Genomic DNA, 11,708 nt, shown 5'->3' with positions numbered 1-11,708 from the left:
GTGCAGACCCCCAGGCGCCTACCATGCTGTACGTCGGTGACCCCCGGCGGCACCTTGCCACGGTAGGTGCGATGCCTCCCACAAGGGGCACCCATGTGTGGCTCCATCCTGGCGGTTGTGGTGCAGCCCAGAGGGTGTCTCTTGGGCATCCTTGGTGCGATACCTGCTGCCAGTTGGGGCAACCAGAGGCAGGGAGGGAGGCTTCAGATTCAGGAGACGCCTGTCCATGCCGTGGTAGCTCTGAGGACCACTGGCTACTGGCCGGCTAAGGACCAGCAGCTAGGCTGGGAGGCTGGGCGAGCCTGCGCTCCTGCTGGGTGGTGGGGGATTTCTGAGGCTCTGCCCAGTTCAGGGTCCCCAGCTGCCCCTCCCAGCTGCCAGGAGCTCGGCACACCTGGAGGCTCCCTGTGCTCCAGGCTTAGGTGTGAGCTGCCCCACCCTGCCACAGGGCAGCAGCATCCTCATGGGGGACCTGCTCACTTGCCGGCTGTGGGGGAGGTGGAAAGGGGGGATCCTGTGCCGGGGCTCCTCCCAGGTGACCGAGCCCCTGTGAGTTCAGGGTCAGAGACCCGCTGCGTGCTGGCCCCTGAGTTCCTGCCTCTCTTGGGTGTGGTGGCTGGCCTGGCAGAGGGGCACGCAGCCCATGCTTGTTCCAGGCCTGAGCTCCAGGGACCCGAGTTCACTTCCAGACTTGCCAGCTCCCCGGAGCCCCAGGCACCAGGCTGCTAATTGAGCAGGGTGAGTGCCGGGTGCAGCTGCGCCACACAGAGCTGCCTTCCTCTCAGGGAAGCCAAGAGCAGTGGGGGCCCCTGGTACAGGTGCAAGCCAGCCAGGGGCAAGGGATGCTCCATCTGTCCCCAAGCTCCGCCGACCCAGACAGGCACTGCGAGTGCTGTCGCAGAGGTCCGTGGGTCAAGGAGTCTTAGGAGAGGTGTGACTGCAGGTGGTGTGTGTGTGCACCAGAGTGTATGTTGTGTGTTTCAGGGTGCACGTGAGTGTGAGACTGTGCTGGCCTGAGTGTAGCTGTGTGTGGCTGAGTGTGGTCGTGTGTGCCCATGCAGGTAACTATGCATCGACATTCGTGTGTATGTCTGTTGCAGGTGTGTTCACACATGTGTTTGTGTGATGTGTGGATGCATCTTCTGGGTGTGCATGTGTCCCTCTGTGTGCTGGGACAGGTACACGAGTATCCCTAGAAAGACTGAGGCAAGATCAGCAGTGAGTGTGATGTCCACACAGCCCGATCGGGGCAGCCCGGTGCCCTGCGCCCTGCCACCTCCCAGGAGCCCAGCCCAGAGCCCGGTGTCCCTGCTGCCAGCTGCCAGCCAGGGACACGTTCAGGACCTGGTATGACTGCTGCTCTGTAGCAGCCGGCCTCACCTGCAGAGGGGACAGCGTGGGTGAGTGCAGCTGCACAGGCCCCACCCCTCTATGCCCTCCACTTGCTGCCCCACGCTCGGGACCAGTGGTGGTAACTGTTTGTTCATTCATTCATTCACTGATCCCGTCATAGGTGGCCACCAGCATCTCAAACGAGGAGGATGGTGGCAGAGCCCAGTCCTGACAATGTGGCTGGGTGACTCAGTTTCCCTGTCTCTGCTCCAGAGGGAGAATGTGTGGCCTCATCTTGCTGAGTAAAGGGGTCACACGGGTGGAAGTGGCATCCATGCCGGGGGAGGGAGTGGACCATTGGGTGCACAGACCCACCCTGTCCTCTGTCCCCCTTTGGCCCATGGAGCTAGCCTGGGGTGTGTCTGGTATGCAGGGCGAATGGATTTCTTGCCCAGCTCACTCAGCAAGGTCGGGGTCTGGAGTGTGGCCCTGTGTCCTGGGGTGCAACACCCCTGCAGGGCCTCAGTTTCCCTCTGTATAGGTGGTGCCGCTGGCCGTGGTGGCTGTGTGCTCCTGGCTGACCCTGCTGTGTCTCCACTGCTGTCTGCCCCCTTCCTCCCTAGCTCTGAGGACTGAATATCTCTGGGTCTTTGGCCAAGTCTGCAGCTCCTGCTGGCTGGGCTCAGTCAGCACTGGCTGGGGTCACCTGGGAAGGGGCTCAGAACCCCCGTGTGCAGAGAGTGACAAGCCTGCCTATGCCCCCCCATCCCATCTAGGGGACTCTGCTTCTTTCACCAGCTCCCTGGCAGCGGGGAGGGCTGTGCAGGAACCTGCAGGGTGTGTGGCAGGCAGTTCCCAGGAGCGACCCTGGCAGCAAAAAGCCAATTAGCATGGCAAGAAATAATCACTCAATGCCCACTGTGTGCCTGGCAGTGTGGCAAAGGGGATGCCACCGCCCTGCTTCCAGGAGCGTGCAGTGCTGGGGACGGACCACGGGAGGGCAGGGCCGAGGTGGAAACTGCAGGTGGAGGGGGTCAGGGGAGGAAGCAGCCCTGGACCACGCGGTAGGGAGGGTGCGATGGCTGGCAGGGGGTGCAGGGGGTGCACGGTGACCCCAGTACCATAGGCTGAGAGTGAATACACTGCTGCTGTGATGACTGCGGCCCCACGGGCCATTGCACAGGGGTGGGAGAGCAGGCAGGAGGTGCTGGGGTGTCCTGAGGCCATGTGAGGAAGGAAGGAAGAAGCCCACATGCTGGGGCCTTAGCAGCACCCACCAGTGGCTGGGACGGGGCATCTGCAAGGTCACCAGGCATGGGATAGGTTGTCAGGACAGTCTGGGAGAGGCCGAGGGTCTGGAGCACTGCGGTGGAGGCTGGAAAGGCTGTGGGGCCAACATGGGGTGGGGGGGAGCTGGCCGGAGCCCCACTCGGATAAGCAGGAGGGCGTGCGGTGACTGCTGGGGTCCTGGGCACAGGTGGCATCAGGACCATGTGGGGCTCAGGGGAGGAGGAGCAGCTGGAACAGCTGGAGAACCAGGAGGAGGGTTTCTAGGAGGGGCCGGGCCAGGACACAGCAGGGGCCAGAACCACTGCTGGGGGCCCCGGGGGCAGGGTGGGACAGAGACAACAGAGCTTCGGAGCCAGTTGGGGTTCAGGGCTAGTGGGGGGTGGACAGGAGCCGCCCCCCACCCTGGTGGCCCCAGGACACCAGTCTGATGGGTCCCAAGCTTGAACTGAGCTCGTGTCCCCCACATGGCAGACAGGGCCATGATGTGCATCGCAGCCAGTGGAGCCCATGCCACCAACTGCTCGGGGACAGTGCCCGGAGCCGGGCGTGGTTCCTGATGCTCTGATTACGCAGCCTCCTTACTTGTGCATGGCCCAGTGCTGCCTACTTGCTGCCGTTCAGGCGCCTGGAGCCGCTGTCCTTGCCGCTGTCCCCTGGTCCTGGGCTCTGTCCCACCAGCCAGCCCCGAGTGCTCTGGCTGCTCTCCCCTCCCCCATGTCTCCATCTCCCCGAGCTTGCCTTCGGCAGCGTCTTCAGCGCTCGACCCTTTACCCTGCTGGCCCTGCCTGAGGCCCCTCCCCAGGCCCCCCCATGTCCCCAGGCCCTGCGGGCCAGAAGCTCTGAGGTGGCCCTTGCCTTTCCCAGCCTGCACCTGCCCACCCGCGGGCGGCGCCGGCCCTCACCTCCTGGGGCCCTGCACCCGCACGCCTGCCTGCTGCTTTGCTCTACCCCGAGTGCTCTGGCTGCTCTCCCCTCCCCCATGTCTCCATCTCCCCGAGCTTGCCTTCGGCAGCGTCTTCAGCGCTCGACCCTTTACCCTGCTGGCCCTGCCTGAGGCCCCTCCCCAGGCCCCCCCATGTCCCCAGGCCCTGCGGGCCAGAAGCTCTGAGGTGGCCCTTGCCTTTCCCAGCCTGCACCTGCCCACCCGCGGGCGGCGCCGGCCCTCACCTCCTGGGGCCCTGCACCCGCACGCCTGCCTGCTGCTTTGCTCTCTGCACCCCGCGGGTCCAGGAAATGCGGGCTGAGACGTGGAAGACCTGGGAGGTGGCCGGCCAGGGACTCAGGGTCTTTGTGTGCAGAGCCAGGCTGGGGACGCCTGGAGCCGGTGGTGGCTGCAGCTGTGACCGGGGTCTGTCCTTGGCCTCAAGGACCCCTCGCCAGCTGTTTCTGGGTGGCTGTTGGGTCCCAGCTTAGCTGTCCCCTTTCCACACCGGGCCATTGCAGGTGGCACACCTGTGCCCGCCCCTTCACTGAGCCAGCCTTCGCCCTCGCCAGTCCTACAGCCCTGCGTCTCAGTGCAGCTGTCGGGTTTGACCCGACTCACCAACTGGTCCCCCAGTGACTTCAGATGGCGCGGGCAGGGCGTGAGGAGCACCGGCCGGAGGAACAGGTGGACGGATGGGCAGACAGGTGGGGCTGCTTGTGGACATGGGGCACTGCGTCCCAGTGCCGGGGGTGGGGGGTTGCATGTGGGTTCTGGTTGTCGGTCCTGGGTGCTGGTGGTGGGTCCTGCAGACACACGCCCGGCAAGCGGCGGGCTGCTGGGGGCAGACTTCCTGGGCTTGAGGTGTGGAACGTTCTACATGCCTGGCATGGGGCTGGGCACAGCCTGGCGCGGGGGGGTGCATACCTCCAAGACAGCTCCCCCAGGAGCAAGCTGTGTCTTGTTGGCCCCTCTGTCCGTCTAATCACAGCTCAGAGCCTGTGGGAACCACAGCAGGATGCAGGGCTCTGCAAGGAGGCCACCTCTGTCTCCATTGCCAGGCTCCTCCAACCCGATCTCTGTCCCTGTCCCTGTCCCTGTCCCTGTCTGTCTCTCTCTGCGAGGCCCAGCTGGCGGCAGTTCCTTACCGAGTGAGGCCACCCGGACTCAGACTTGCCCTTGGAGAGGAATCCACTGGGCTTGGCCCTGGTGTCAGGGGACCAGGAGACTTGATGTCCGTCCCTTGGGGGTGGAGGTCAAAGCAGAGTGATGGTGACCCCGCTGGGCAGGGCTGATGCAGGGGTGAGGGCAGGCGCCAGCAGCTCCTCAGGCAGATCTGGCAGCCTCGGCACACAGCTTGGGCCCATCCATCTCAGCAGGGAGCAGACTAGACAGCTGGGGCAGGTCTGGGGCTGGCCCCACACTGAGGTGTGGCACTGCAGCTGGGGCCAGCCTGGCTGCTGTGGAGAGACGGGGCAGAGCGTCGGGGGCCGCACCACAGTCAGATGCTGGCTGTGCCCTGCGAGGAGGCCAGGTGGCCCAATGGCCTTGTTTTTTCACGAAGAAGGGGACACTGAGCAGGACACAGTAAAACTGGGCTTGAGCAGCCCAGGCCATGAGAGACACCTCGACCTGGGAAGGAAGGAAGGGGCAGCCAGGCCGGGCTTCCAGGCCTGGGTGTTCAGAAGGGAGCTGGAGGCTAGGAGAACGAGCTGGGGCCTCCGTGAGTCCAGCAGTGGGGTGCGTGGAGCTGGTGGCCACCAATGCTTACAGGATGGGAGAAAGGGAGGTGGTGGGTGGAGAGGAGGAGGGAGCAAGCAAGGGAGGAAGGGAAAAAGGAAACAAGTGGGGAGGAAGGAAGAGGACTGGTTGTGGCTACGCCCTCCTCGCTGCCATCTGCTGCTGAGTGTACTGCGGCCCTGTGGTCAGCAGCCCGGGGACAGCATGGCCACAACAGCAGGCCGCCCTCCCTGTCACTTGGAGTTTCCCTTGCCTGATCCTGGAGGGTCTGGCAGTCACAGGAGAAGAGCCAGCAGGGCCTCGGTCACCTTGGGAGGCGCCAGCATGGGGGCAGACGTGCACACCGGCGTGGCGGCTCTGAGCCCAGGCTGCTGGTGGTTTGGCTCGGGGAGCTTTCCCACCCTATCTGTGGATACCGGGATGCAGGGCCAGGACACTGCACACACATGTACTGCATGCTGCACTCACTCTTCACACGTGTTGACGCGCTCCAACACCCCAAGCCCTGTGGCAGGCTTGTCATCGCCCCGAGTTACACAGATACGACTGAGGCAAAGGTTGGCTGGGATTCAGGGCCCCTCTGTGGGCAGGAAGTAGGATCAGCTCTCAGCCAGAGAAGGGAAAGGAAGCCCTGATGCTGGGGCAGTGGAGAGTGCCTGGGGGCCTCCTGGAGGAGGTGGCTCTTGAGAGGTCGGACTCAGGAAATGAGGGACAGCATGGCCGGCCAGAGGCCCTGGGCCTCTGGAGAAGGGCCCGGGGCATTCAAGTTGGCCAGACAGATTTTTCTGTTGCCATTTCCACCAGCGAAACAGGCTCCACGCTGCTTCTAGGGGCCCTGTCTATCCTCTGTCCCTGTGCGCCATGTGGCCCTGGTGGGGCACTGTGGTCCACCGGTCCCCTGCACTCTGGTAGAGGTGGTTGTGGATGCCAGGAGGTGAGAGCAGGTTAGGGGGCACCGGCTCCCAGATTTCAAAAAGTAATTTAATCTCCACCTACTTGTGCATCTAACAACAATCACTTGAGATAGTTCACAGATTTGGAAGAGTTAGCTGAAGGATGTAAAGAAAATCTTTAACAAAAACATAAGCCCGGCATGGTGACTGCACCTGTAACACCAGCTGCTTGAGAGGCTGAGGCAGGAGGCTCACAAGTTCAAGGCCAGCCTGGGCAACTTCAAGCCATGTTTATATTGTTTCAGAGTATAAAGAGGGTGAGGGGGAACTGAGGTGTAACCTGGCGCTCCCTGGGTTCAATCCCCAGCCCAGTTCCATGGAATATACAGATAAATATTCCCATGAGGGGGATGGCCTCTAGGCAGTGAGTCCACAGCTGGTCATGGGTGGCAGGGGGCACCAAGAGTTCCCATCTCAGGACTGCTGACAGCCAGGCGACAGGGCCTCCTTCGTGCATTTCTGGTCTTTGGGAGTTTCAGGGTTCACACCCTTCGACCAAGAGTTTCTGAGCGCCCAGTTCTATGCCAGGTGCCAGCCATGCCAGCACACAGTGGGATTCAGGAGAGACCCCAACCCCTGCAGGGACTGTTCCGAGGGTGTGGGCTCCTCCATGGACCTGTGTCCATGCATGGCTACTGTCTTTGGGTACTGTCTTTGGGTACTGTCTTTTGGGTACTGTCTTGCACCCCAAGTGGCTGGCCAGCCTCTGTCTCTCCCTGGACTTTTGTGCCAAGGCTGTGGGGTACTGCACGTGGAAGAACACCCTAGACATGGGCTTCCTGCTGGTGGGCGAGGGTCACTCCTCCTGGGCTCCAGTGCCTCAGGACCCCTGGTCCCTCACCGGCCGCACTCAGTGGCATGGAATCCTTTCCCTTTGCAGATGAGAGAGATGAGGCTCCCTGGGCCTATCCCTCCTCTCTCCTGCCCTTGGGACACAGCCTGGGTCACAGTGCCACCCTGGACCTGGCAGCAGAGAGGCCTGTCCCTGAGAATGGCAGAGTGGGACATGTTCTGGGGATGCGCCGGGGCTCTGGCCAGGGGGACAGGGGCTGCAGCTCCACAGGGCCCTGCCCCTCATTCCTCCCTTCTGGTCCCAGGAGGGCCAGGTGTGGGAGGGAGTCCCACACCCTCGAGGACCCCTGGAGGTGCCCAGGAGCTGGGACTATGCCCATTCCTGTGTGGCCCCGCTCCCTGGCTGTCCTTTTGGGGTAAGGTCACCAGGTCACTGTCACCCTGGAGGCATGAGGCCACCCCAGGGGACAGGAAGGAGAGCAGCCTCCACTTGTGCCCTGTGAAGGCCCTGCAGTTTTAGGGGCCAGTGACAGCCCCAGGCTGGAGGTATGCAGAAGGAAAAGAGGGGGCTCACACAGGCGCCCTGTGCTGCTGTGTCCTCCATGGCCCAGGGACAGGTTTGACCTCTGGCTGCCCTATGACCTGCAAACAGAACAGGGGTCTGGAGTGAGCCTCATGAGGCTGGAGGGGCTGTGCTGTCCCCTCCAGGCTTTGGGGTCCCCTGGACCACATGCCTGCATGGTCTGGGTGCTGAGGGAGACTGCAGCTATTGGGTTCTCCCGCTCCTTGGGTCACGCCCAGGCCCTGCATGCGTGTAAGCACATGTGGGCCGCCGCGGGCCGGGCATGCCCCGATTAGCCCGCTACCTCTGGAGTTCTTACCGAAAGCAAACAAACCAAGAAAGGTCCTGGTCTCGCTGGGGTTCCTCCCCACTGCCAAGAGGGTCTCGCCATAGCTCCGGGGGCTCAGCTCTGGGGGACCTCAGCCTTCCACATGGGCCTGGGCAGGTAACCCTGTGAGACTGTCCTGCTTCAGCAGCTGAACGGGAAGTGAGGAGGGAACACCCCCAGGAGAGGGCTGCAGCCGGCAGAGGACACAGGGAATTTCCTAGGGCAGGGTCTGAACCCAGAGGCAGGTGATGCAAAAAGCCACCCACACTTGTGGGGCCACAGGAGTGCTGTGACTAGACCAGGCGAGGGTGTGGGAGGGTCCCTGGGATGCAGGGACAGCAGGGGCAGCACCTCCTTGGGTGGGGACAGGCCCCTCGATGATGACGGGTCTCCTGAGGCTCCAGGGCAGGAAATGGCCTGAGCTGGCTGTAGTGGGTGTGAGGCGACAGGGCCTGGGGTGCTGGTGCCCACTGAGCTTCTGCTCACCCGAGGGCTCCCCACTGTGGGCTCCCTGGCTATGCACCCCCTGCAGAGCAGCCCCCCCAGATCCTATCAGCTCCCTCCCCTGGCACAGTGACTCACAGCTTGGCACCATCTTAGGATCATCAAAGAATGTGGACAAGTTAAAATATGAACCTCCTTGTCGTGGTCTGTGCCCTGCTTCTCCAGAACCAGGGAGGCCCAGTCTCCCACCTCGCCGGCCTGGGGCTGGCCTGGGGTACCCTGCGTTTGGAAGCACAGAGGGCCCCCGGCCCACTGGACCAGCCTCTCTGGGCCAGGCCAGCCTTGTGGGGGGGAGGGGGCACTGGCAAGAGCAGGAGGGGGATCCCAGCAGCCCCTGGCCCTCTGCGGCAAGAGGGAGACCCACATCCTGTGCACTTCATTCCTGGGTGCTCCAACCAGGCACAGCTGTCCTGACACTCATCCCAGATCTGGGCAGCCTTCGCCCATTCTAGAGCATTTCCTCCCTCTCTCCTTCCCTTCCTTCCTTCTTTCCTTCCTTCCTCCTGCCAGCTCACTGGTTCTGTCCACTCTGTATGTGTGCCAACTGGGCCCAAGCTGTTGCCATATGACAGAGCTGGGGTCGGCCTTGTGTCCTTGGATTCTACCCACCACAGATCAAAAATAGCAAATACCACTGTGTCTGCACAGGACCCTTTGTCTTTAGTTCCTAAGCAATCAGTGTATCGACCGTTTGCGTGGCTTCTGGCTGTCGTGGATGCCGCCTTGTCAGCTGGTTCATGGTGCACAGGAGTGTGTGCAGGTTCTGGGCAGACCCTCCCCGCGTCACCTGAGCACCTGGGTTCTGGGGTACTGGGCCTGGCTCCATTGGGAGGATAGCTGCGGGAAGTGGGCCTGTGTGTAGTCCTCCAAAGCTGGAAGGCACTGGTGGGAGGATTTAATTAGCTCGTCTCCAGGCAGGGTGCTGTGTGAGTGGCTCTGTGGCAGTCCTGGGATCGGGGTGCACCCACACTCCCGACATAGTGTTGGGGCAATGGTCTGCTGGGTCCTGGCCCACAGGGTCACACAGGCAGGTCCTTCTGGGGGACCCTAGGAGACAGGGTGTGGGCAGGCAGGCGCATGCTGCTGGTGGAGCCAGCTCCAGTGTCTTACAGCAGGGACCTGGGTCGGAACTAAGTGACAGAGCATAGGCTTCCGGGGCTGGGAGCAGCCACCCTGTGTCATGCAGCAGGGTGGGACAGTCCCTTCCTGCAGGGGCCTGTGACAGCGCTGTGGGACTGGACTGGGAGACGCATCTCCCCGAGCGGGCAGCTGTCGGTCCTGTGACCCCTCAGACGGCCCAGGAGCCAGGGAGGGGAGTGCCAGGTGCCCCCGAGACCCTGTGCAGTGTTGCAGTGCACACACCTTGCAGGTGACCCCTGAATGCTCGCACTCCAGTGGTTGAGTGGGTTGTTGGGCCTGTGCGGCATCTCCAGACTCCGGCTGCCTCCTGTCTCCAGCTCCAAGTGCCCTGTCTGCCTGCGCAGCCTGGCTCTCTCAAGAGCACCCTCCCCGCTCACTTGTCACATTGCTGAGTGTCAGGATCCCTGTCTCTCCTTCCCATGGCTGGTGACTCACTTGCCAGCTCGGGTGGGCACTGGGGACCCTGCAGCATGAGGCTGTGGAGGCCTCACGGCTCAGGCCCTGCAGGGTCCCATCCTGCTGTGGTCGGGTCCCTGGGGGTATGGCTGGATCCCCCTGCCCAGAGTTCCATTCCGTGGCAGCTTTCTCAGGGCCTCATGATGTACCAGGGCTGCTGAGGCTGGACATCTGCTCACCCTCAGCCTCACTGGCAGGTGGCTGTCTCAGGCTGGAGCATCCCAGGAAAGCCCTGCCTGGCCCTAGGACACCAGGGTACAGGAACAACAGCGTTACAAGAAGTAGCAGCCTGTCACTGGTCCCCTCTCTGCCCTGCCTGAGTCCCAGCTGAGCAGGTGTGTGTTGGTCACAGCCTGGCCATGTGCCCTGGACTCTGCCCTGGTGCATGGTCAGCAGCCCTGTCACGGACTCAACAGTAGACTCAGGTCCTTGATCTAACCCTTCCTGGACGGAGGAGGACCAAGGTGCAGAGAGGGGCTGGACCCCCAGGCTGGCCAGGCTGCAAGGCACCTGTGGGGAGAGGGGCTGTCCCCAGCACCAAGGGAGTGGGGAGCAGCTGCAGTTGGGGACCCCAGGAGTAGCTCCATTCTCCAGCCTGGACAGGGTCGGCTGGTGGGCAGGACAGGCGCGGCAGAGTCCTGGGAGTCTCTGAGGGGTGGTTCAGGTGGAGGCCCCCACACAGAGATCCCACAGCACTGTCATGGACCCTGGGCTGTTCCTCAGGCTCAGAGCCCACAGATCCTAACCCCTGTCTCTGCCTCACTGCTGGACCCCTTGCTGTATCACTGGGCAAGTCACCTCCTGACTCCCTACCTCTGCTAAGGCCATGCTCACCTTGGTCGTGGGCAGATTGAGCTGTGTAACCGTCCCGAGTTCTGAGGAGAGTCACTGAAGAAAGGGCGGCTGTGATCAGGGACCCACCTGGCCAGCTCAGCCACATGCTGTGGTCCCCTAAGACCCGCCTCCTGCAGGAAACCAGGATCAAGAGCTGGTGTCTTCCTGGACTGCCCTACATTTGACACCAGACTCAGAGTGTGGGCTGGGTGCCTTTAAGTTCCTGGCAGGGGCTGACCCATTCTGGGGTCCCCAGACCTCACCAAGGAGGACTCACGGTTTGCACCCCCTAGAGTTCCTCAGGTGAGGCCCTGGCAGGGGCTGGGCCATCTGCATAACGGAAGGAATTGCCCCCCCACCAGGACCTGGCATGTGATTGTGACCCAGCCCGGAGGCAAGAGGCCATTTGCTGGAGAGGAGCCCAGTAGCTTAGTGAGACCTTTCAAAGTGGCCACCTGGGCCTCAAGGAATGGGAGACTGTGTCTCCTTCACACCACCTAGAGGGGAACCCAGGGCCCCAGCCCAGCCTGGCTCACTTGCATTGGTCTCCTTTGAGCTGTGACTCTGGACAGGGGCCCTCAAGGAGGGAGGCTGAGCTGGGGTGTGGGCCAGGGGCTTCCTGGACAGCTCCCCAGGTGCCCCTTTCCTCCAGGCAGACGGCTGGGTGGATCCCAGAAGTGCTGGCACTGGGGAAGGCGGCTGGAGAGGGGCGGGTGAGGTGAATATGTCAGTTTATCCCAACACAAGTAGTGGCCTGTTGGGGTGGGGTGGGGGCCTGAGGAAATATTTGGGATGACTTGGAGCGGCTGGCCCTTTAAGGCTCCTGTAACCAGACACCGGCGCGCGACGGGACAG

General features: G+C 62.7%; 1 protein-coding gene across 5 annotated transcripts in view; it reads left to right on the top strand.

The window, feature by feature from the left end:
• Positions 1 to 11,708, top strand: part of Tp73 (tumor protein p73) — a 42,465-nt gene that overhangs the window by 13,591 nt on the left and 17,166 nt on the right. The window contains exon 1 of one of the 5 annotated variants that reach the window (XM_010627810.2): positions 7 to 62. The exons of 3 other annotated variants lie outside the window; for them this stretch is intronic. In XM_010627810.2, coding sequence (XP_010626112.1) covers positions 24 to 62 — 39 coding nt within the window. In that variant the 5' untranslated portion in view covers positions 7 to 23. Of the gene's footprint in view, positions 1 to 6; positions 63 to 4,183; positions 4,252 to 11,708 lie in introns of those variants that run through there. One more of the 5 variants, XM_010627811.2, reaches the window with a different exon arrangement.

This window comes from Fukomys damarensis, unplaced genomic scaffold, assembly GCF_012274545.1.
Source record: "Fukomys damarensis isolate Sample0158 unplaced genomic scaffold, DMR_v1.0_HiC HiC_scaffold_23, whole genome shotgun sequence".
Classification (NCBI taxonomy): domain Eukaryota; kingdom Metazoa; phylum Chordata; class Mammalia; order Rodentia; family Bathyergidae; genus Fukomys; species Fukomys damarensis.
Note: the sequence above shows the minus strand (reverse complement) of the source record. Positions and strands in the feature narration are given on the sequence as shown.